General features: G+C 54.7%; 1 protein-coding gene across 3 annotated transcripts in view; it reads right to left on the bottom strand.

The window, feature by feature from the left end:
* Positions 1-3123: 3123 nt before the first annotated feature.
* The window catches only part of TTC7A (tetratricopeptide repeat domain 7A), a 120542-nt gene continuing 98017 nt past the window's right edge, over positions 3124-25648 (bottom strand). For all 3 annotated transcript variants that reach the window (XM_047068489.1, XM_047068491.1, XM_047068492.1), the window contains 3 exons: positions 25439-25573; positions 17105-17307; positions 3124-5390 (listed from right to left, as the gene is read on the bottom strand). In XM_047068489.1, coding sequence (XP_046924445.1) covers positions 5169-5390; positions 17105-17307; positions 25439-25573 — 560 coding nt within the window. In that variant the 3' untranslated portion in view covers positions 3124-5168. The remainder of the gene's footprint in view (positions 5391-17104; positions 17308-25438; positions 25574-25648) is intronic.

Below are 25648 nucleotides of genomic sequence, written 5' to 3'. Positions count from 1 at the left end.
AGCTGCCATCCCTTCTCTCTGCCCCATGGTTTCTGCTGCTTTCTTCTGCTGCCACCACCAGCTACTTCCCTCTTCTTTGGTCCCACACTCATATTGCAGAGGACAGAGCCTCTGCAAGCCTTTATCAATGTCTGCGTCACAAAAGACAAAGAGAGGCAAAGGGAAACTAAAGAGATGTGACAACCAAGTGGAGTATGTGGTCTTGGGCTGGAGGGAAACACTGCTACAAAGAACACGAATGACGAACTGGCATATGGATGGGAGAGTAGATAAAATACTGTGTCAGAGTCAAATCCCCTCATTTGTTAACCGTGCCTGTGGTTATGTCAGACAATGACCCTTGTTCTTTGCAAACACACTGCAGTATTAAGGGGTAAATGGGCATGATTTATATGTGCTCAGATGGGTCAGAAGAAAATAAATAAGACATGTTTTTAAAAAGAGGTCCACAGTGACCAGCTTCTTGCCAAATTCCAAAGGGACAGTTAAGGGAGGAAGAGAGTGAGAGTGGGAGAGAGTGAGTGAGACCAGGAGAGCAGGGACAGTCACCCCCAGTCTGGGGACCCCCTGCATAGGGGGGCTCAGCCATGTCACAGGCTGTGGGCCAGTCCACAGAGGAGGAGCTTTGGTTGTGGAACCCACCCATGGTCCAATCAGCTGGCAGGCAGGCAGGCAGGGAAGTGCGTTCACATGGCCCAACACACAGCTCCTGTGGTGAGCTTGTCATGTTTCTGGGCTGCCTGGTATCTGAACCTCTTTGCTGGTTGGGGACCTTCCAGTTTCTTGAGTGGCTTTCACTTAAGGAGTGTCCTCTCTGGCTGCAGAAGGGGCGAGAGCAGCAGGCAGTACTGAGGATCCTTTATTCCTCCTCACTGAAGCTGGGGCCCAAGCCTCCAGCCAGTGGAGTGAAGCTGCCAGCTTCTGGGCACACAAGGTACCCCTGTACCTGTGTGTCATCCCCTGTGACGCTGCAGTCCCTGTGATGCATGTTTCTATGGATCCCAGAGGGGCCATCCTGCTGCCACAGTGATGGGCACTTCTGTGTCTCTCTCTCAAGGGCCAGTGAGCTGGTGCTGTGTAGTGTCTTCAGAAGGCGGTGGAAAGAATGCTGGCTCTGTAGGCCAGGACCTAGGTTCTCAGGCACCATAACCTCTCCACCTTTCATGAGGACAAGACCCACCTCCCAAGGTTGTCGACTACCAAAGGAGCAATGTGACAAGTAAAGTGCCTTATAACACTTATACCTTATACACTTTGTTTCGTGCAGAGAAAACATTAGGATAGTTGCTGCCACTTTGATTCCAAGAAAGCAGCCAGTTAGTAGTAGAGCAGTGCCTTTGAGTCCGGGCTGGATGCTGACTCCATCACAGAAGCCAGACTGCAGCTCCTTTGGCCCCAGGTCCATGCACTGCAGTCACTGCCCTAGGGCACCTGTGTGGGAGTCATTCCTGGAGCCACCTCCAATGGGTCTCTGTCCTTTGCAACTGGAAGAGACTGATAAAAATTCCAAGAAATTTCTTGCAGGGGGCAGAGAGCAGGATACTCTCCCCGTCACAGCCTTCCCAGCCTCCACAATCCTTCAGATCAGTGTCATGGGGGTTGGTACCACAGGTCGCTTATGTGTGAGGCTCCCTGATTATGGGTTGCCATCAAGAGCTGGCAGCATGGGCTGGGGGAGGTTTGTTTAGTTGGAAGCTTCCCAAGGCTGAGAAATATTTGCATGGTGATGACATCTGAGCGCCCCGTGGGGGAGCAAATGCAACAATGAGCACTTTGGTATCAGAAAGGAGTCTGGGTGTTGGTGGCTGAAATTCCATTCATATTTATGCCGGTAGATAAACACTATTAATACTGAAGGGCTGTGTCCTAGAGTGTGGTGGGGGTGTTGGAGGTCCACGGGGCGACCGTGCAACCCTGAGTCTTTTCCCCAGACTCCAGCCCTTGTTCTGGCACCAAGTTTGTATGTGGACACGGGGTTTGTATGTGAACAGGGAGTCTGCCGACGGGACCCAGGGGTCAGGAAATGCCTGGGTCTCCACTACTGCCTGACTTTCCAACATCTGACCAACTAATGTCAGCTTGTGTCAGGAATAGGAAGGTCTCCCCTCCCTCCATTCTCTTCTTGGTAAGATGAGCTTTCTAGACCTTTCTCCAGGGCTGGCAGACAATGTGACACCACCTATGGCCTCAGGCAACATTTTTATGCTCACCAGGGTCCTTCAGCTGGGGTGAGGGTGGGAAATAAATAATCTGATACTAATTGTTAAATCACTGAAGACTGTTTCCTAAAGTATTAAAGTGAAAGCTGGCACCCACCAGCTCCAAAAAAGGCCGTTCCTCTCTGGAACAGCAAAACCACACCCCAAGTGTAGGGCTGAGGTTGGGAGCAGAGGCCAGACTGCTGTGAGGCCACAGGAGTGGGAAGTTCTTGTGTAGGCCAAGTTCTAGGGGAAGTCTCCAGGGCAGGTCTCTTGAGAGTAGGTGGCTGCAGTCCTGGGGGTGCATCAGTTGATCCCTTGGGGCACGTGAAGAAAATAGAGCTTCTGTGCAAACTTACGTCATCCTCCAAAACTTTGATGCATGTTTATAACGTGTATGTAGTCTATTAGAAATGGGTGTAACACGTTTTAGGAGCATACTGGTATGGACTTCATAGCGCAGGTGGCGGACCAGGATGCATGCAGCCGGGATCCTCACCACGCAGCCCTCTCTTGGTGCTTCTCCTCCAGGTGCTGGAGATGTTCCACCAGCAGTGCCCGCAGGGCATGCTCTCTTGTTCGGATGACCAGTCTGGCCCTGGTCTCTCCCAGCTGGGCGCTAGAGAGTTAGCAGGGGGCTCAGGCCCACCTGAGTTACAGGTGGCAGGCCGCCTGGACCCCCCTCTGCCTCCTTCCACCCACCTCCAGGTTTCAGCACCTCCCTAGCCCTCTCTGCTCTCACCTGCTCAAACCAAAGTCTCTTCCTGCGCCCCTCCCTCCCCCGCACCCCTCCCACTAGTGTGGCCTGTCCTGGTGACCTCTCAGACTTCTCTCCTCCATGCCATACTCCCCCTTCACTAGGCGCTCAAGGCCTGTTCTAGGATACCTGTTGGATGAAATGAACACGCTGTGTCCCTTTCAAGGGTCTCTTTATCCAAGACCTTTATTTCAAACTGCCAGCAGCTTGGCCCAGCCCTCTGAGGCTTCTCCAGAGGAACGCTGCAAGCCAAAATGCATTTGGTGCCTTTCCTATTACCAATAACTGACTACCAATCTTTGGGCACCCTGAGGCAAATCAATAGCATTTGCTTTTTCTGTTTAGTTTTTTTCCTAATAGAATTTCAGATAAAAATAGATCTCTATCACACACACACACATATATATTATATTTATACATGCGCACATCGAGACAGAGATCCTTCAACCAAGCGGTGAAGGATCCGGTGTCCTCTGCAGTGCTCCTTACGGAGTGGGAAGGCCAGGAGGGGCAGGCCCTCTCTGGGAGGCCCCTGGGGGTGTGCAGTGCTGAGCCAGTGAGGTGAGGAGGACAGGTCTCCCACTGAGGAGCAGACTCGGCAATGTCAAACCAGGGCGGCCCTTGCCCAGTCTGTCCACACACTCTCATCTTAAGATGAGAGAGACGTACCAGATGGAGCTTTAAAACTAAAACCCAAAGTGCAGAGAAAAAAGGAATTCCCTGATAGGCCGGAGGGGCTGACTTCTTGGGGGAGAATTCCAAGAGCATCATACAGCAGGGCTAGGGGAATTGACAGGGAAGATACGCAATCCCCCAGCCCCAGGTCCCCTGCTGACAAGGATCTGCTCTGTCCCCTCCTCTGGTCTCCACAGTCCCCACTGGGCCCCAGGCGGGGGGAGCCAAATGGCCAGATTGACGGGCAGGATGGGGGTGGGGGTTGGGTCACCCATAAAAGCCTGAAGTGGCAATGGGCTGTGGGTGGTGAGATGTGCTGGGGTCAGTCCTAGAGACTGCCCTTCTTCATACCATTGTCCTCAGAGGGTTCTGCATTGTACCCATAGCCCAGAAACTTAAGGCTTGAAGGAGCATGTTGATGCAAAGTATTAGGAAGAACTGGGTCCAGCTGCCATGTTTGTATCCTAGGATCTAGAGCCTAGGGGGGGCCATTGGGGGAATATTCCCAGAAAGGTGAGTATGGCAGAAATGGAAGTGGAATTAGGGATGGTGCTCGGTGCCCCTGGTCAGGCACCAGAGGCCCAAAAGGCACTTGGCAGCAGAGGGGAAGAGCAGTGGGGCCCAACTGGCCTCACAGGGCAAAGAGGGGCAAAGCTGGGCATCCTCCAATTACTCAAACCTGGGAGAGGGACCCAGAGATCCTAACTTCTTCCCATTTGCCAGCAGAATCTTCAAGCCTGGACTGCTCTGGGCAAGACCTGAGAATTACCTAAAACCCTGTAGTGAGACTGGGGCTGAGACCAGGACCCTGGGGCTCCCTGGGCACAGAGGCACAGGTGGAGGTAAAGTTCAGCTGTAAGGCTCCCCAACCTGTGCTCTTGGGAAGCAAGTCTGGTCACTATCTCTGTAAGTCACTTAGGGTCCAAGCATACCATCTCTCGAGGCACCGAGTCAGGAACAGGGGAAAACCCTCGTGGCCTAGTCAGAGGGCAGCTTGTGGCGCTCATCTTTGGTGTTGGAGAACAGGGAGCTGAAGTTCAAGGCTAATACCTGTGCAGTCACTGGAAAATCTAGGGTCAGGGATGTGGAGGGTGGTAGGTATAGTATGGGGGCTTCTAGACAGTGGGGTGGGGGGGAAGTACCTAGAAGACCCAGACCCTTACTGCACATTTAGATGATGCACAAACACATTTAGAGATGTCCCCATGCTGATGTGGCTTCCCAGCTACTTCCTTGCTCATAAATGCCACAATGTCGGTCTGAATCCCAAGGAGCAAAGAATTTGCTTTTGATGCAAATCTGGTCCACCCAGCTCCAGAAGAGCAGCTCCCGGACCCAGCTGTCCCTGGAAGGAAAGCAGGGCTGGAGTGGGGGAGGCGAGGAGAAGTAGGGCTGCAGCCTGCAGAAGTGTTCCCTAGAGATGTATTTTTCTGAGGTCCCACATCACCCCTGCCCTGTACTCCCTGCTGCCTGCCTGCATCTGCCTGCCCCCTACTCCTTAGGGCAGCCCCCTCCCACCCTGCTGCTGCTATGCAATGTCACAGCTCTCTGGGGATGATGGAGAAGGGTAGCACTGGGCTGCTGGCCTCCAGCTCGAGGGCAGTGAGGAAGCAGTCGACGGCGGCCTCGCTCTGGCCCTGGGCCTGCAGCACCTCGCCCAGACCCTGCCAGGCCTCGTGGCAGGTGCTCTGCCTCTCCACGGCATCCCGCAGCACCTTCTGGGCCAGACTCTTGTGGCCCAGCCGACTCAGCATCAGACCCTGGGGAGCAAGCACAGGATGAGGTTAGTGAAGAGCATCCTGGAGCAGGGGCATCCTGGCCATCAGGGCAGGGCTCTGAGTCTCAGGCTTGGGAACCATCAAGTGACCGTTCTTGTTACCCATGCAAATCCTACCGTCCCCGCCCCAGCCCTGCTTCCCAGATCACCCGCTGTGAGAGTGCTGTCCCTCCTGGCCCCAAGGATGAGCTTTCAAGTCAGCAGACCTGGCTTTGCATCTCCCCATTATAGCTGGGGATCCTGGCAAGTTACCTCTCTCTGGTCCTCAGTTTCCTCATCTGTAAATGGAAAAGACCACAATATCCACCTCTAGGTTTGTCAAGTTTACAGGAGTCAGTCTATATAAAGCACCTGGACAGTGTCTGGCATGTGTGAGCTCTCAAATGGGTGTGTTACCCTGAGGCCTTGCTGCTGCACGTGGTGGGACCCTTCCCCCTGAGGGATGTGTGCCATGGGTTTCAGACTCTACAACTTTAAGCTTATAGGTAGGTGGGGGCAGCTCCTCTGCCTGCATCAGCAGTGGTCTTCCTGGGACATCGGGGTCCCCAGATGGCCTGACAGGTGAGGGTCACAGGAGGGCAGATGCCAGGTAGGAGAGGCTCTGGGGAGATGGATCAGGGGTGGCTAGGAAGCTTGGTGCTGCTGTTTGTCTTCAACAACCCCCGTTGTTGAAGTGACAGGAATCGTCCTAAACATTTGGGAAGTGAAACTGGCGCCCCGTCCCTTCTATGTCCTCTTCCACTCATATTGGGGAGGGTGCCCGGAGGCGGGAGATAGGGTGGTGAGTAGGGGGGTGGCCAGAACCCCCTGCAGCCTCAGTCCCAGAAAGGCTGCTTTGTGCCATCCCACTGATCTGTGTTCCAGCCCTCAGAGGCACGGGGTGGCAGCACAGGGGGCCCTCCTCTCATTCAGAGATTTGAGGTAAAGCCTAACATTGACTTCCTGGACAGACGGAGGCTGGGGTGGGGGAGGGAAGCTGCCTTCTATGTGCCTGGAGCCCCCTCTTGGGTGCTCGCCCACTGATGGCCGTGTACATTTTTAGCTGGAACATTTTCCTCTTCACCACGCTCCCCAGAGTTAGGCCCTGTTGCTATGGAGACCCACTGGGGAAGATGCACATGCCTGACTTCATAAAGTCCTCTGAGAGCTTGGAACACGACCAATTAGGCAAGAGTGAAAGATGGTGCTCAGGAAGCCCTAGGAAAAGCCTCTTCCTCTCCAGAGGCACTAGCTGGTGGTGGTCCTGTGGCCAGGGGCCAGGAAAGCAACGGGGAGCCATATTCACAGTGCCTTTTCAACCCAGGGTGAAGCTGTCTGCAGAGAACCACATGGATGGGGTGGAGGACAGGGGAGCTGCGGCAGGGCGGAGCCACATGGGAGCCATGCTGACTCAGGGCTGCCTGGGACCAGAGGGCAGTGCCCAGTCTGGCCAGCAGGGCTCCAGGCCAAGCCGCGCTGCCCGCATGGCCTGGGAGCTGGACCCTGAGCAGCTCACGATGGAACAGAGCCCACAGGGAGGAGGGAAGGAAGGCGAGACGACAGGCTGCCAGACACCCAAATTAAGCACCAAAAACGGAAGGTTTGAGCCCTGTGAGTGCTGCCCCTGGAGGAGCAAGAGGACAGATGGGGAGGGCCGGCAGAGCCTCCCAGAGAGACGGCGGGGCTGCAGTGATCTTACACACCAAGATTTCTATACTGAGCTTCCATGTGAGATTTTGTTTGACAAGAGGGCTCCACTGCTAAAATGGAGTTCAAAAACCCCTGATCTCAAGAAGTGTGTGGGTGTTTGGAAAGGGGCCAGACATCCCTGCAGGCTGAACAGGGTGTGTGTGTGTGTTTCTCTCTCTCTCTCTCTCTCTCTCTCCTGGTTTGACTCTCAGTTAGGAAGTTTGCAGAAGGCTCCTCTGCATGTTTCGTGTAGAGGAAAAAGCCAGGGCTCCTCAGCCCGAAGACCTCGGCTGGGCTGGAATCCCAGCTTTGCCACTGACAAGCGCAGTGACCGTGGGCAAGTGGCCCATTTTCTCTGAGCTGTGGTTTCCTCATCTGCACCCAGGGAACAGAACAGTGTTTCCCAGTGGGTAACCGTGCAGGTTCTGCAGTGATGAGTTTGAAATCATGTAGTCAGGGCGCAGGGTGGGCAGACAGCAAACGGAAGGGTCCCCAGGATGCACAGAAGGTCCTGCCTGAGTGAGGAGTAGTAGGAAGTGGTTCCTCTAGAAGGCAAGGCTCTCTGTGGATGAAGACTGGGGACTGGGGTGGGGTTGGATCACGTCCCCCACACCCTGGGGTGCTGACCTCAGAGCCTGAAAGGAGACACCGGGCTGGGGTCAGGCTGGGGCCCCGAGGCCCAGGGCCTGTAACAGGATCTGCTGCCACCTGCCTGAGACACCAGCCTGTTCATGTTTGGTAGCAACTCAGAGCTGTTTGCTGCCTGACAACTGGGCAGAGCCTGCCTTGGGGAGACGTGAGGTCTCACCTGCTCTGCCCCCAGCCTGGTGCTGTGCCAAGGGCCCTCCATCGCCCTCCTGGCACCCCCACCCCAGCTGACCAGAGAATAGGTCTCCAGGGAGATGGTGGGAATACAGTTCCATCCAAATGTCCCTGGTGACTCTTACCTGACTCTGGCCAGGGGGCACCTGTGCCAAGAGAAACCAGACCTGTTGGTGACTCAGCCTCTGACCCTCACCTGGGAGATGTCATAGCCGCCACCCGTAGCAGTTAGCAAGCAATGTTATGGCAGTTGAGCACTGCGCCTGTGGGAGGGACCAGGTTACAGTCGCTCAGGGAAGGCAGGGCTATGGGGGAAGTTCCCAGAAATTCCCAACTCCATCCATTCTTTCTTCCCTCCCTTCCTGGACCTCAGAGACGAGGCAGCATCTGGCCTCATCTCAACCACTGAGGAGCCTGCTCCCCGAGGAAGCCTTCCCCAAGGTCAGCATCTCCTGGCCACACCATCATCTTGAGACTGTGCTCCATTACTGTGGGCTCTGGTGTGGGATCCCTGCCCTGCCCCCTTCTTAGGCTGGGAGGGACAGGGTCCTTGGCTCCTGCCTGCTTTGCTATTCCTCACAGGATGGCAGCTCAAAAGAAATGTCCCAGGCTTGGAGCCAGGTACACCATAGGCAGTGTGCATGCTTACTGCCCTGTTTAGGCCACAAGGACAGGTAGCCCGAGGGGCTCTCTAAGGGGGACCCTCCCTGTTGGAAGACTAGGTTCTCTGGCCGGGGGGGGGGGGGGGGGCGGGGTACATGGGCCTGGGATGGGGAAGAAGGGAAAGAAGGGCCCCCAACTTCCTTTTTCAGAATTGCTACTGCATCTCACCCCATTAATTCAGTGCCTGACACTGTCCCCCAGAAGGGAGGGGCAGCAGGAAGGTCCTGACTGTGTGTGTGTGTGCGCGCGTATGCGTGTGCGTGTCTTTCTTCTTCTAGGGAAGGCCTGCCCTGGGAAGCAGCCCCTACAGCTAGGCCAGCTGCAGGCCAGGCTGAGAGCTCCCTCCCTGTCCCTACCCTCAAGTATTTATAGAAGTTATTTTGGGAATTTTCTTTCTGAGCTCAAGGCACATTCCTGGGATTCTGTAACAGCCTTTCCAGCTGGGAAGCAGGGAAGTAGCTAGAGGTGCTAGAGCCTCCTGGTCCCAGGAGCCCTCTTCAAGGGGACCCTAGGGCTGCAGGGAGGAGCCTGGGGTGGGGTCACCTCTGAGGCTGCTCCCTCCACCCACCCTGAGGCTGACACACCCTGTGGTGTGTGTGGGGGGAGGGGGTCGGCCCACATTCCAGCTCCAGCTCAGCCACCCCACCCCCCCCACCTCCCAGCAGGCCCCAGGTCCTCCCAGGTGTGTCAGCCTCAACCTGTCCAACCAGACTGGGAATGAGGTGTCTCTCCAGGCTGAGAACAGAGCCCACATATCACCACATCCCTCCTGGACCTGGGGCAGCTCCAAGGCCCCCGGGGCTGGTCCTCCCTCCCCTTTAGGAGAAGGGGCACAAATCCTTCTAGACTCCACCCAGCACCTGATTGACAAGCTCCACCGATTCACTTGGAGCCCAGCAAGGTGGGGGTCTTCGGGAGTAGCAGAGGTGGCCATGCTCCTGTGGCAGAACCCAGGCCTTCCTTCCTCCTCCTGTCCCTCACCCTCACAGAGGTGAGATGTCCAGGAACACCGGTGGGCCTCTAGGCTCAGCCTCTCGGTGGGCCTCTCGGTGGGGGTTGTCTTCACAAGGCCAGGGCCAGGCTCAGAGATAAACACTGGCTTGATGAGAAGGCCTATCACATCCTGGGGGGCTCCCTTGCCAGCCCTGTCCCTAGGCAGGGGGCTGGGCCTTTCCTCCTCCCACATTCTGGGCTGGTTTCAGGTTCTGGGCCGGCTGGAGGCTCTGCCTACCCAGGAGCACAGCTAGGCCCTCAGGGCTAGGTCAGGAGCCTGGACTTCATGTTCTCAAAGTGAATACCCTGTGGTGGGCAGTGAGTGGGGTGGTGCCATTTCAGAAGCTCCCCTCTCTGGGCAGGAGGGGTGGGTGCTGGCATACTGGACAAGGGGAAGGCTGGACCCTGCTGCACCCTCCAGACACAATGAGTCTTTCAGACCATCAATTCTGGAGCGAAATTAAGCCGACAGTGCTTAACTATTGTTCTGACCTGAGTCTATGACAGCCTGACAGAAGGCATCCCTTCCACTTCCTCGTCAGGGTTGGTGAGGACTTCAGGAGACCACAGTGAAGCCCAAGATTTTCCAAAAGTCCTGAGCCAGAGCCAGGGGAACCTGCCTTCACCCTCTCGCAGGTCTCTGAACCAGGGCTGAGGGTGCGTCGTGTGGTCTGGGGGCTGTGTCAGCCCAGGAATGAGGTGGGTGGACACGGGCCTGAACCCCAGTGAGGCCCATGCTGGCCTTGCCCTCCCACCTCCCCACACAGTGAGCCTTTGGAACTCCCTTCTCCCTCCCCGTCCACTCTACTTTCCCACCAGGGGATGCAGACCTCAGGTAGTATTGGGAAGGGACGAGGGAGAGAAAACTCGCAATAAAACCCCAGCAGGAGGAGGTCAAATGGCCAACAAGACGTTCCTGCTGAACTTTCCTGCCAAACAGAGCAATGTTCCTGTCTACCGGAGCTGGTAGGGCAGAAGCTGACTGTGAAGAGGGACTGTATGTGTGTGAGAGAACTCAGGGTCTCTGCACACCCAGCACAAGACTTCTGGGCCTTCCGGTTCCTTCAGGCTGCCTGCATTCTCAAAGCCACCTGCCACAGCTCAGGAAGCCAACAAGGAGGGAGAAGCCTAGAGCAGGTGGGGTGTCCTGGACCCTGAGGCATCAGGCCCCAGGAACCAGCAAACCTGCTCATCTGTGTGTTTGCCAGCCTCATTCAGAGCAGGGAACCTTCAGAGGGCCAGGCACTGGGTTTCACTTTTCAGTTGCTCAGGACACCTTTCCTCCTGAAAGTCAGGAAGCAGAGGCTGAACCTGCCTGACCACAACAGAGCCCATAGTGGAAAGCCAAGCAGGGCCTCCCTAGAACCTGGCCTTCCCTGCTGCTCCTCCCAGCAGCCTCACATCATGCCCGTTTAGCTGAAGAGCCCAGCTGTGAAACTGTTCTCACCCTCAACTCAGACTCCTGCCTACTGAGCAGGCATTCCCTGCTCTCGGCTAAGGTCAGCGTGGCCTTGCACTGTGTATACCCTTGTCCCAGGCACAGGGCACTTGGGGCCCGGGTCCTGCACATCTCTGCCTTGGCCAGACTCGCCTCATGGGCTCAGGAAGGACAGAGAGGCTCTGCTACAAAGAATCTCTGGAACTTGGCTCTTGGCTCTACTTCCCTCTGCAAACAAAGAGCATCTGAACTTGGCCTGGGAGCTGTGCTTCACAGTGAAAAAGGTAAAAGTAACCCCAACCACTGGGCCATTCACTTACACAATTATTTAACCTAATTCTTAAAAAAAAAAAAATTTTTTTTAAGTTTATTATTTTGAGAGAGAGACAGAGTGTGAGCAGGGGAGGGGCTCAGAGAGACACAGAATCTGAAGTAGGCTCCAGGCTCTGAGCTGTCAGCACAGAGCCCAACATGGGGCTCGAACTCATGAACTGCGAGATCATGACCTGAGCCGAAGTCAGATGCTTAACCCACTGAGCTACCCAGGTGCCCCTAACCTAATTCTAACGAGAGACCTAGGTGCTTGGCATTGTGATTACCACTTTACAGATGAGGGCACTGAGGTTCTGAGAGGTTGAAGGACTTGGTCATGGAGGAATAGTGAATATAGGCAAAGTAGGACTCAAGTCCAGGTCACTTAGCCTTGAAGGCTGTGTTCCAACCTCTAGACACGAGCTGGCTCTGACACTGGGGCTTAAAGACCACCCCAGCCAGGGGCGCCTGGGTGGCTCAGTCGCTTGAGTGTCTGACTGACTTCAGTTCAGGTCATGATCTCCCGGTTTGTTGAGTTTGAGCCCTGCGTTGGGCTCTGTGCTGACAGTTCGGAGCCTGGAGCCTGCTTTGAATTCTGTGTCTCCCTCTCTCTCTGTCCCTCCCCTGCTCATGCTCGTTCTCTCTCTTTCTCTCAAAAATAAATAGAAACATAAAAAGAAAAAAACCCCAGCCACACAGCTTCAGAGGAAAACTACAGGGAGCTCTGAGGCCCTGGGTCCTTGCCCAGCATCCCCTCCCTACCTTCTCAGCACCCTGCTGGCACCATGGGCCACCAGGCAGCCCAAGGGAATCTGGGCCAATGACCCTTGTCCCACAGCAGGAAGTCAAGCAGTCTGGTCACAGGTGGAGCTCAGCCTTAGGCCATTTGCTATCACATCCTCCACATGAATGATGACAAAAATGTCTGGTGCTGACTTACCTTTTCACAGCACTCAGCCTACCTGAGCCCTAAAATCTTCCCTTTGAGGTCACAAGGGCCTGAATTATTATCCCCATTTGAGACAAGAGAAAACTGAGCCAGTGAGGGGAAGTAATCTCTAAGGCTTTCAGAACTCAAGGGATGGCAGGGCTATCTGTCAGTCTTAGATGTGTCACCTCTCCAGTCTAGTCTTGCCCTCCAGGATTGGGGATGGGGCCAGTCAGGGGAGGAGGATGGCAGGAGCTCTGTGCATCCAGAGTTCACCTGTCTGGCCTCAGACAGCAGAGCTTGTTGTAGGATTCCCACAGCACCTGCAAAAGGCCTAACCCAGAACCTCGGGGCAGGCAGGGTGGAGCTCTGGTCCTGGCTGACTCAGGCCTCGCCTTAGGGAGCACAGGAATGGTGGTGGGGAGCTTCCAGGGACTTAGGGCAGGTGCGGCAAGCCCCAGCGTGGGGAAAGAGGGGCCAGAGTCTCTTGAGCTGGCCACACTATGGCCATGCCCCTGATCCCTCAAGCCCACTTGAGGAACGAGGCAGCAAACCCCATGCTGGGAGCGAGAGGGAATGAATGCAGAGAAATAATTCACTGCCCCACTCTCATTGGGGTAATGGACGACAGAAACGCTGTCTTCCTGTCTTTCCAGGGGCATCTGGAGACAGAAGAGGCTGGATCACCTGGCCAGGACTGCTTCAGAAATTACATCCCCAGGAATTACATCACAGGAGCCAAAGTTCATTTAGGGCAGTTTCCCCCCTTGCTGCTGGGGTGCCCAAGGAGGAAAGCGTTCTGGGGAGACGGGGCAATGAGAGCCTGGAACTCTGGCCTAAGAAGAAAGCATGACCACGGGCAAGAGCCAGTGAGGAGCAGGGAAGCCTGGCCAGAGAGGCGCGAGGAAACCCCAGAGCCTGTCCTTGGGACAGCAGGGTGGGGGCCGCCCACAGACACAGGTGCAGGGATGCAGCATGCCTGTCCACTCATGGCCGACGCTCTTGAGCTGTCTCTTGCAGTGAGACAGGCTGCATCAAAGCATCCACACTCCTGGCTCAAGCAAGGGGTGGGCAAGGAGAATGAGTCAGCCTGTGGCTGAGGCTAGTTAGTGACCCTCCCACCATTAAAGTCAGGGGACCTCATGGTCCTCCTGGGAGGGCTCTCAGTGACTTGACCATTCCATTAGTCCCTCCTGGGTTCCTTGCCTTCCCCAGGCATCCTTGTTCCCTCGGAGATGCAGAAGGACTCCTGAGAGGTGGCAGGGCAGAGAGAGGCTCAGAGAGGGGTGTAGGCACCTCGGATTCCTCTCCACCAAGCCCATGGAGCCCTTCTGAAAAACACTGTCACCTGGGGGCCAACTCCTCTGCTTCCTTTCTCATGTTTCCTCAGAGCAGGCAAGTCGAGTTCAGGCTTTCCCTCCGTAATGAGATTCTTCTGCCTGTAAGTTAAGTGCTGAACGCCCAGGCTGAGTGAGTAGGGTTTCTGGCTACCTGCTGGGGAGGCTGAGACCTAGCTGGCAAAGACTGTTAGGATCTGCTCCTGAGATTTCACTGGGAATTTCCATCTGCAGAGAGCATGGCATTTTCTTTCTGCACCTGGAAGTCTCCTGAAGCAACCTGGCCCTCCGTGAGCCTAGTGGAGGTGGCCGCCTGCAGGGCTGGGGTTTGACGGCACAGACATTTCTGGGGCACTGCTGAGGCACAGTGGAGACTCTTCCCTGGCAAAGCACCGCTAAGCTGGTGTCTCTTTCCTGCCTGTTGGGTAGAAAAGCCTGAGCTGAGCCCAGGGTGGAGCCTGAACCATGGAAATGCCTCCCATCACATCCAGGGCAGGGAGGGTGGCAGGACCTGGAGAATAGAGAACCTGCTTCGGGGCCAAAGTTCATTTTCTTAGAAATGCCAGGACCCTGCCTCCTAAAAGCAATCACCTTCCACTCCCAGAAGCTTTCTCTGGCCTGTCCTCAAAGTTCCTGTCCCCATGCACACAGCCCTAGGGAGAGGCCCTGAGGCTGGCCCCCCTGGTGTTTGACGATCCTGCCCTAAGGACTGTAAGGCTGAAGCTGGCACCCACACAGCTCACCGAGGGACCCAGAGCTCTCCTGGCCCAGCCTGTGGGTGGCTGTGCTCTCAGGGGAGGGGTGCCTCTCCTCTCCTTGCACCTATCAGAGGCTGATGTCCTCAGAGAACCACCGTGGTGTGGCAAGGCCAGGATGCACTCCTTGGGAACCTGCCTTGGCAATGACTGACTGCATGGGGGTCTGGATGGGTATCAGTTCCCCTTCACATTTTTTTCTCTGGATAGTTCTCCAAGAATGCACCCACCTCCAGAGTTCATGAAGGCTGAGACAACTGATGTGTCTCCGTCACTCTCTATTATTTTTATGGCAAATCCCTTACATAAATGCCAAGTTGACTTAGACCAACAGGTAGTGGTTCCCCTGATGTTGCACCATGGTAAAGAACATCTAAAGGTCACGTGTGTGCTCGGTGAGAAAAAGTTCTGTGATTGATTAGCAATGTCTGTCACGGCTATGGGACTGGAGACTAGAGGTTTATACGTTGTTCTGCCTTCTCTGATGTTGCACTGAAGACTTTTAGGAGCACTTTCACATGTGCCACCTCATTTGATTAGAAGTGACCTAGAATGATGTAGATTATTATTCACTTATAAAAGGAGACATCAGGAACATGGAAGTTAAGTGTGTCTTTTCCTAAATCACCCAAGTGAATTGGGGCCAGAGCCAGGATTAGATCCTAGATGTCCTGAGTTTGAAGCCAGCACAGGGAAGGCACTCACATCAGGGAATGCTGGTGATCAACATACCAAAGTGTTCCTTCCTGTGTCTTTGGGAAAACAGTGCTTAATAAATCTCCAGGCTTGCAATTTGCTATTCTTCATGCATATGTGTGGGATGCTGGCAGGAACAGAGCATGTGGAAAGCAAATGGGCTGCCCACGCCAGAGCCGACTGCCCCTCTGGTTGCTTGTAACTTTCAACAGTGGGCAGGCCTGGCCCTGACTTGCTCTAATTTCATCAAATCAGCAAGGCACCCCGGGAAGAGAAAAGGGACCATTTCAGAAACATCTGCAGGGAGCCACTCTGGACAGCTATTCAGTTACCATGGAAACCCACCCTAGGAAACTGCTTCAATTTCAGGAAAATCGCTACAAACAATAATAAGCATAAATGAAAAATGGTACACTGTTACTTCAAAATTGTACTTGTTATTGGGTTTTAGGGACTGAGCCGGCAGGCACATATCCGTGAGCGCAGTGGAAGGCAGACATCTCTGCCTGGCTGCAGGCCTGATGACAGAGCCCACATCCTCCCTCCCACCTCCCTCATCAAGTGTCTGGATGTGACCTCCGGGGAGGCATTTGTCAGAGGAACTCATGTCTGAATTGCGGGAGGAAGGAGGACGTGCCTTGCAAAAAACAAACATTTGCTGAGCAGACTGCAAGGCAACACAGAGCCATGTGGAGGGGAACATGGGCCAGGTGTGATGTCACTGCGTGGGCTTTCTTCAACTAACGCTGAACATTCACATGGGTCCAAAGTAGATATCCTTTAAGAAATTGGGCAGCAGGAGTAATAGCTGAGCTTGGAGTCTCTACTGTAATCTGTTTTCAGAGACTCTTGGGCTGGAAAGGACCTTGTAAAGATGACTTGGCCCAGCTCCTCCCCCAAGTGGTGTTTCCATTCTGTTGGCAGTGTCTTCAGCAGACGGTTCCTGAGTTTGTACTTGGACTATTCTAAGAGCTGTACGGTTTTTCCTGACACTGAGCGGAAATCGAACTCCCTGTGGCTTCTCGTGAACGAATCAGACCCCTTTTGGCAATGATAACCCTCCAGCCATCTGGAGTCAGTCTGATCCCTCTGTGTTCTCCATGTGGCAGGTGTCAGTGACGCCCTCATGGTTGCTCCCCTTAAAGAATTGTCAAAGGGGGACATCTGAGGTGGAACCTGGACCCTGACAGGGGAAGACCATGTAGCTAATGGTATGCTCATGAATTATACTTCAAAAATCACTGTGCATGTGCAGGCCTGTATACATGCAGATCATTACATTTATCCTGATACTGGCTCTCTAAAAGCAGCTAAGGAAGGAAGGGAAAAAAACAGCTATCCCTAGTCTACTATACCAACTGTCGGAGCAGGTATTCAGTAAATGTTTCCTGCACCAGAGAATCCCCACTGCACAGATAAGTAAAACCGAGGTTCAGAGAAGCCCACGATCACCCAGAAAGAGAATGGCAAGGCCAGGCCAAGAACACCAGCATCCTGCTCTCTGCCTCCAAACCTTCCCATGGAAAGTCACCGAGCCCTGGGCACCCACGTCCTGAGCGCCATGTTGCCGGACTGGGGGCCGCTGGGCCCTCTTACCACCCCAGGGGCCATTTCCCATGTGTGCTTGAGTCAGGGCTGACGTGACAGCCCATCTCAGGACATCCTCTAAATGACACCAAAGAGGCACAGAGCTCCTCCTAAATGGGAGAGGCAGCCTGGTGATCACGGAGGCACTGGGGACTCCCAGAAAGCAGAGCATTTTGTCTAGTGTGTCCAGGGCAAGGGTCTGATGAGGAATAGCGAAAGCCCTTTGGGGCTACACTGCTTTACCGAAACTTACAGCAAAAAGGAAGTCACAAGGAGTATCAACCAAACCTACATTTTTTCATCAACTCAGCCAGGCTCTGATTGAAGGGGAATGGCCCTGCCTCCGTAAGACACTTGTGTCCCCCAACAGAGCAGGGAGGAAGCCACCTCCCCCCAAGCACCAGGGAACAGGGGCGGCAGGGCACCTGTAGACAGTGGAGAGGGTGAGAGGGCAGAAGGGCCCTGATGCCTTTCTCGGGGGCCGGGGGGCTGACTCACCAGGCTGTGCATGATGCGCACACCGTCGGGGTTCACCGTGAGTGCCTCCTTGTACAGCTGCTTGGCCTCCTCCAAGCTGCCCTTCATCTCGGCTAGCCGGCCCCGCATGTAGAGTACCGAGTGTGAGGTGGGAAAGAGGCCCGCTGCCTCCTGGATGCAGAAACCCGCTTCCTTGAGGTGTCGCTGCTCCATGAACAGCTCAGCTGTGAAACCAGAAGGACAGTGGGAGGTGACAGCGGTAGGAAAAGCCAGAGGCAGAGGACCCCTCCCTGCATCCGACTGGCAGCCCCCAGAGTGGAGGGTCTCAGGTGGCGGAAGCCATCCCTCGAGTCACAGCATGGGCGGGGCTGGCTCTGGGCCGTGGGGGCAATAGCAGAGAATGGTTTCCGAGCGCTCACTCGGTGTCAGGCACCACGCTACATGTTCCACACGGACCGTCTCCACTGAAGCTCATAGCAGCTTGTAGAACAAGCACTTTTATTACCCTGCTTCAGGGAGGAGGAAGCTGGGGCACAGAGAGGGTAGGGAAGTGACCTTAAGACCACAGGGAGAGTCAGCTATGGACCTAGGGTTTGCATCAGGTTGTCTTGACCTCCAAGCTTGGCAGTGGGGGCACGGGTGGCATCTGTAAAGGTCAGGTGGCTTTCTGCAGCGTCTCTCACTTCACCTGGTGACCTTGAGTCTCGGGGTGGGGGATGGAAGCTGATCAGGAGGATGCAGGTGTGTGCTACCACAAGGCCCACACTCCTTGAGACTGTGGGCCAAGGCCTGCTTCTGCAAAGTGTCTACTCTCATCTGACCCTCCTAGGAGGTGCTCTCATGAGCCCTGTGCTAACAAACCAGGCTGAGGGAGGCAGGGCGTCACTCCAGTCCCTCAGTGGAAAGGGGTGAAGCAGAGCTGGGCTCCTAGCAGCTCCGGCCTCTCTCCAAAGCCCAGGGCTTTCTGCCACACTGAGAGAATAGGTAATGCACGTGCCTTTTACCAACAAGCAGGAAAGATCTGTCCCACAACCAGTTTGCCCTCTTCCCTGCAGATCTGTGGAAAATGGGGCCATCTCTCCGATCTCAGGCCAGCCCACATAAAGGCACATTTCAGATCCACGCTGCACAGGTACACACCCACAACAGGCGCTTTTAGAAACAGGCTGGCTGGGCTTGCAGCACGGCCTCGTGGCCCACTCAGCCTTCCTCTCCGGCAGCCCTGGGCTCAGCTGCCCCTCCCGGGGCTGGTGCCTGCACACAGATGGGAGCACAGAAGGGCACGCAGAGCCTGGCTTGTGGCTCTGCCAGGAGCTGTTCCTAGCACAGGCCAAGGGCTGAGGTTACACTAATTCAGGTTACACTAATTCAGGTCTGGGGCGGGTAGATAACAGACATCCCCAAAGAAGCTCCCAGAACAAGGTGGAAAACCTGGGCCCAGGCATCATCTTCCTGTTTCAACAAGAAGCAGGAAGGAAGCCTAAGGCCTCAACTGCAGCACACAGCATTTGGGGGTACTCAGCGTGAATGTTGCCTAAGGTTCATTGTGTAATCAAAGTAGTTTGCCACATCCTACAATACTACAGAGGCCTTTTTGAGCAAGGGTACTCTTTTTGTCTCTAGTGGAGATGAGAATTTGGAAGAATTAAGTAAACACAGAGGAGCCAGGCCCCCATGATAAGGCTAAAGAGAAACGCAGGCTCTTGTCCCTGTAGACAACCTGAACTGCAGAGTCCCAAGGCAGAAAGTGAAGGAAGGTGAGGCCAGGAAGGGCAGCCTTAGAGCCCAGGGCCTTGCAGGGAGGGGTTTGTCTAACTCTGCCTAAGCTCTCCTCTGCTGTGCTGTCACGTTCTCTTCTGGAGCTGCTGCCTGGGGCTCTGAGCAGGGTGCCTTCATAACTGAGGGCCCAGTGTGCAACTACGATGTGTTGACCATGTGCCTGGCCCACCCACATGAGAAGGATAAAGAGGGGAGGTGGGGGGAGGTGGGGCAGCGGAGCGACCAAACTGCTGGAGGGAGCCAGGGCAATGGAGCGCCAAGTGCCAATTCTGAAAACTCCGGGCACTCCGAAGGGGTCAGGTCAGCTGTGCTGGTGTGGCCAGGGAAGTCTTCCTGGGGGGAGGCAACACTGGAGCGGGGGCCTGAAAGTGCAGGGGTGCTTAGACAGGCAGACAGAAGGGAGGTTGTGCAGACCTGGAGGGCTGGGCTCCACTGTGACCTGCCCGAACTCCCCAGGGTCACTGGAGGAGAGGGGGAGAAGCAGAAGGAAGCGTATGGTGAGTGCCGGAGGCGGGGAGGCCTGTCCTGCACCAGCCCCTGTAGCTGCTTCCTCTATCTACCACCAGGAGCTCAGCTCAGAGGCTAGGCTCTCCACTCCCATAGACCTTGCCCAGCAGGCCCAGCCCACCTGCCTGCCTGCCTGGTCCTGGCACGGCTCATTAAGCTGTTTACAACTTGCTGTCCTGTCTCCTGAGTCCCTGTCTCTGGAGGCTGCTCCTGGGGTCTCCCTTGGCGACTCCTCACAGTGCCTTCGTATCAACAGATTTCAATTACAGGGATCCCCACCTCCTTCTTTCCTTGTGGCCCTAGCCCTTGTCGGGCTGGCCATACAGCAGAGAACATGCCCTGAAAAATAGGTAGGGCTGCTTTGGTCCGATGGACTTCATTACCAGTTAGGCAGGAAACCAGATGACACAGAACAGAGCCAGAGAAGTAAGGTCTCCTGAGGGCTCCTGGCTGCCTTGCAGACAGTCCCTGGCATGCTCAGACTCCAGGGCGGGGCCTCTGACCTACAGACAGGCCCACAGGTCTGGGGGCTGCAGTGCACCCCTTCTTCCTAGCCTCAGCGTCCCTGGGCAACTGTTTTACCAAACATGGTGCTCCCCAGACAGTCAGCCAGCCTATGCTCTGGCTATAGCGTGGCACCACACCCGCCCACTGCCCTGATTTCTTGACCTCCTGGCCTTGACTGCTAGGGCCCCAAGGTGCCCACCCATCTGGGCCTCCCCCCGCCAGGGCTGGAGGAACACTCCCTGTTACTGGACTATCCTTGAATTCTCACGGTCCAGTTCACCACCCCAGCAAACAGACCTAGCTGTCCCCAGTGTCGAGGGCCCCTCTCCCATCCCCTCAGCTCATTTTCTCTCCCTCCCGATTTCCCTACTCCTCTCATCTCCTCTCTGCCTGCTCTTGACCTCTCCTCCTACCTCTCTGTCTCAGCTTTTCTCCCTCTTCTGTCCATCTCTCTCTACCAGCCCCCCCTCTGTGCTTCTCCCGGCAGGCTCCAAATGGAAAACATCTGTTCCCTGGAGCTTTGCAACAGTCCCTTTTATTGTTTTTTTTTTTTTTTTTTTTTTTCTGAGGCATCCTGATCTAACCCTGCACCCTGAGCTGGTTCCAGTCTTTCGGCCAAAGCAAAGCTCCACCCCACCCCCAGGTTGGGGGATGAACTCACTTTTCACCGGCTATTTGCACACCCTCTTTGCAAGGAGGGCCTTGCCCTTGGACTAGTTCTAAGCTGAGGAGCAGGGGGAGGGAGGGCCCAGGGTCACATCTAAGGCCTTTCAGGAGCCTCCCCATGTGAGAGTGCACCTAGCACTCAGGCTAAAGGCAGAGGCCCCTCAGGGAAAAGCTTAGGAGAGAAGTTAAGGTTAGGCCCTTAGCTAGCCTTGAACCCCAGAAGGGATCACCAAAACTATCCCCCTAAAGGAAACAGGTGTCCTCCTCATGGAGCAGACCATCAGGACATATGGACACCCAGAATAAAGGTGACAGAAGGGAGGCAGACAAGGAAGGAAAGAGAGAGACAACCATGGAACCGAAGGAATAACACTGAGAATCCGAAGGTCTGAAGGCATTTTGCAGGTTGGTCTGAGACCCTCCATCCCAGGGACCCAGAGAGGGGGCCCAATTTACCTCAGGCCACAAGGGAATCAAAGCTGCAGGGCCTGGGCTCCTGACTTCCTGTCCCTGAATGCTCCCCTCACTATCTCTGCAGCTGGGAGGAGGAGGTGCAGGCAGAGGAAAGAAGAAGAAAAAGCCAGAGCAAGAGAAGAGGGTACGTGGGAAGGAGGCACAGAAGGCAGGAGGGAGAAGGGCGGGGAGCTGGGACAGAGGGGAGCGTGAGGGAAGACAAAGAGAGGGATGAGGAGGAATGGAGGAAAAGCACGAGAGGAGGTGGGCGGGGGGCACTGGTGAGGCTGTTTCTCCCTTGACTGCAATGTTATAATAAACATGACCGTCAGACACTGCCCTGGCCACCCACCCCAGTTCTCCAGTCTGCCCAGCTGACAGCGCGGCAGCCGTTACCTGCCAGTGCCCAGGGCCTCCTGAGTACTGTCCCCATAGAAGGCTGGGTCTCCCATTCTGAGATGCCTTGGGCAAAGGGTTTCTGGGCACAGATTCAGCCTGGACCAGTGGGGTTACTGGCTCTTGCTCGACGGATCTGTTTAGCAGTTGGAGCTCTGTGCCCAGTGCCCAGACGTGGTGAATCCGCCATTTGGGAGCTGGGACTTGGGCCAACTTCCCCCCGCTGAGGGAAAGCCCATGGCCGCCCATGAGTGCCCTGGACTTCCAGGTTAGGGGATCTCTTCCCTACATCTGTCTTCCTTTCTCTAGCACACTGTTAGCTCCCAGAGACATGAGCTTCAGTGAAAGAGGGAGGTGGGCCATCTTGCTTTTCTGGAAGGCACCTCTCGACACACAGGATCCTGGAGCATCTGTTAGTCCTGGTGCCTCTCCCATCATCACAACAGACCCTCTGCTAAAGAGGCAACATTCCTGGAACGGATCTCTGAAGTGGAAGCCCTCCGTGATGCTTCTCACATCTGACTGGGATGGGCGGAGGCTTGAAGAGGCTTGAAGAAGGGCAGCCCTTCATTCAGTAAGTGCTCAGCAAATGCTGGCTGGTGATGCTGGTAGCTTATGGAGTGCAGACTGCTCCAGAATCCTCCCATTCTCAGAATAAAGAACCTGGCACACTTTCTTCCTTCCCTTTCTGGCTGTGGCTGCTGTCCCTCAATCTATCCCCACTTTCTCCTATAATGACAGAGCCCCTGATTTTTAACAGGGCTTATAGGCAACCAGGACGGTGACATTTCCCACAGTCCTATGCAGCTAGTTGCTGTCATGTGACTAAGTTCTGGCTGGTGGATCATGAGGGGAAGTGATTAGTGCAAATTCCAAAATATGCCCTGACTGGGAGGGGGTGTCCCCTTCTCCCACTCTTCCTGGTTATGCCTGGGAAGGTGAATGTGGTGAAGAGCCATCATAGATCACAGGGGTGAGAGTGACTCCCCAGGTAGAGCAGAGCCAATGAAATGGAAGGAACCTGGGTCCCTGGACCAGGAGAGCACAGCTGTCATCCCAGTCAAGGCCTCCATCTCTGAGTTGTTACAATGGCTTCTGAGTTGTTACAATGGCTTCTGAGTTGTTACAGTGGCTTCTGCAAAGTAGACGCTTGCTTTGTTTTTCTTACAAAGCATCTACTTTGCAGAAGCCACTGCCATTTTGGATTGGTCACACACACCCAAACTTGTCTCCTAATGCCACTCTGCCCAACCCTTACTTGGCACCACATTCGTGGCATTCAGATTTTGTTCTTGAGAGTTCTCTGTAGGCTGAGTATCTAGGATAACATCCAGAGAAGAAAGGCTAATGTGCAAGTTATCGAAAGGCATGTGTTTACACCGATAATTCCCAAGCCTAATTACAGGCTTACTCCTTCCCTGGAGTTACCAGGATGCACTAGCATCCGGAGCATAAAGCAGCATATTTGAGAAATGCAAGGAGGTTTGTGAAATGCAAAAATGTGTTCATTTGGGGGCGCCTGGGTGGCGCAGTCGGTTAAGCGTTCAACTTCAGCCAGGTCACGATCTCGCGGTCCGTGAGTTCGAGCCCCGCGTTGGGCTCTGGGCTGATGGCTCAGAGCCTGGAGCCTGTTTCCGATTCTGTGTCTCTCTCTCTCTCTGCCCCTCCCCCGTTCATGCTCTGTCTCTCTCTGTCCCAAAAATAAATAAACGTTGAAAAAAAATTAAAAAAAAAAATGTGTTCATTTGCTGATGGTAGTAAACAACATGCGTCATTAAACCAAAGGCCTTGGGAACTCTAGAGTAGGCAATGCACAACTCTGGATCTGATCGCCAGGTTGCTGATGTGCCCCTTGAAGTTGGTGAAGGCCCAGTGTGGGCAGCTTCCTACCCCAAGCACATGTAGGGGCCAGGGCTCCGGTGTGCCTCTTAGGAGCCGTTACGGCTTCATGTCTTAGCAGATGACAGGGGGCTCTCTGCCTAAGGGGAGGCCTTTTTTAATATCCTTCTGGAGTTTTCAACATTCCTTTTCCTACTCAGGATGCAACAAGCCGGCTGTGGAACACAGCTCCCACACATCCCTAGCATCCTAAGGGACCCTCCTATGCTAGCTATGGCAATGTTTGCATTATTAAAATGCTTCCCTGTTTAGCCTGTAAATCCTGGCCCAACTGTCCCCCTCCGCCACATTCAGAACCTATGGTGGGGGAGTAGGGGGAGTACTGCATGCTAATAGGACCATATGTGAAATCCAGGCAGCGGGAAACCTCAGATTCCCAGGTAAACACATTCTGCCTCTGACTTGCAATGTCTGCCAGTCTCCAGAACCATCTACATGCAGTGTCTTCTGCATCTCCCCTGGATGTCTGTAGGCGCCACCCCCTGGGTAGAGATGGGCACTCAGGGTAACCAGAAAACAGGCGAGGAGCTTCACTCGGGCAGTTCTCGATCAGAAGGCCATGTTGGCCTGGTGCGTTTCTAGGATTCCACTTATTTTTTTTTTTTTTAATTTTTTACTTTTGAGAGGGGGGTAAGGGGCAGAGAGAGAGAGAGGAAGACAGAGGATCCGAAGCAGACTTCTGCTGAGGGCAGAGAGCCCGATATGGGGCTCGAACTCACAAACCATGAGATCATGGCTTGAGCCGAAGTCAGACGCTTAACCGACTGAGCCACCCAGGAGCCTCTAAGGATTGCACTTATTCTGCTACCTTCCTTTTTCTTCTTCTGCTGCTGCTATTCTGTGTCATTCAGGTACATTGATAGCCTTGATTCTTTCCCCTTTCACTTGAACCCACCTCTCACCCCGGCTTAGATGAAATTCTCAAACCCAGCAAGTGCTTCCCTGGAATCCTTAGTGGAGGCTCAAGGACGGTCACCACTGGGGGCCAGGAATCCTGCTTCTGTCTCCAGCACGACTATAGTGGATGGGACAGAGACCAAGCACCATTTACTGGTGTCCCACGCTGCACTAACTGCTTTACACACGTCAGCTCATAGCTCATGATCAGGACAGGCAGAAAGGGGCTGGCATTAGAATCCAAGCTCTGTGGGGCACCTGGGTAGTTCAGTTGGTTGAGTGTCCAACTCTTGATTTCAGCTCAGGTCATGATCCCAGGGTTGTGAAATCAAGCCCTGAATCGAGTTCCACACTCTGGAAGCTGCCTGAGCTTCTCTCTGTCTCTCTCTCCTTCTGCCCCTCTGGCTCTTGTCTAAAATAATAATAAAAAAAGAACCCAGCTGTGTGTGACCCTGAAGCTGCCTGCCTCCCCAACACTAACTGTCCCTCAAATTCCCAGGTGGCAGTGGTGCCAGTTACCTATCAAGAGGCCACCTGAGGGTCAGTCGGTTAGGCATCTGACTTCTGCTCAGGTCATGATCTCACGGTTTGTGGGTTCAAGCTCCACATTGGCCTCTATGCTGACCGCTCAGAGCCTGGAGCCTGCTTTGGATTCTGTCTCCCTCTCTCTCTGCCCCTTCCCTGCTCATGTTTGGTCTCGATCTCTCTCGCTCTCTCAAAGATAAGTAAACACTAAAAAAAATTAAAAAAAAATAAAGAGGGAATGGCCATCCCAGTGTTATCAGCCCTCTGCTTTCAATGAACTACACTGCCAGCCCTCACCTCTTCTCTGTGAGCCTCTAGGGTTTGAGTACTAACTGGTTTTACTCAGGGGAAGATGGGCAAGAAGGAGGGATGGGCCTGTTTTTGAGACTAAGAAGACTATCCATCTATGTGGTCTTTCTTCAAATCTTCTTACACTTATATTTGCTAACAGACAGCCTCTCCCAGGTAGGCAGGCAGGTCCTGTCCCCATTTGGTGCAGAAGGAAGCCCACAGCCAGACAGATTAAGTGACTTTTCTTGGGCCAAGCAAAGAAGAGCTGGAACCAGGGCTCCAGGTTTCTGATCCCCAGGCCTTTCCATGAGTACTACAGTCTACCCAGGCCTTGGCAGGGGCCCTCATAGCCCCACACTCCTCCCTCCAGGGCAGCGCACAGCTGAGAGGCCTGCAGGCGGGCAGGTGGGTGTCACTGGGGCCGGAGACACTCACCAGCCTGGAGCCAGATCTGTTCCAGCGTGGTCCACAGCTGCATGGGGCCCTGCTTCAGGACTGAGCTCGGCACAGTCAGCTCTGACATGGCCTCCTCCAGCCGGGAGGCTGCGATGGATGATGCGCGCCGAGACCCTGCAGAGCAAGAGGGGAGAGGGCTGAGCAGCACAGTCGGAGCAGTGACTGGAGCAGCCCCACGGCCGGGCAGCT

This window comes from Lynx rufus, unplaced genomic scaffold (genome assembly GCF_022079265.1).
Source record: "Lynx rufus isolate CCGP_SWC_20201006 ecotype Redwood Valley unplaced genomic scaffold, mLynRuf1.p SCAF_8, whole genome shotgun sequence".
Classification (NCBI taxonomy): domain Eukaryota; kingdom Metazoa; phylum Chordata; class Mammalia; order Carnivora; family Felidae; genus Lynx; species Lynx rufus.
The sequence above is the reverse complement of the archived record's forward strand: the minus strand, read 5'-3'. Positions and strand labels throughout refer to the sequence as shown.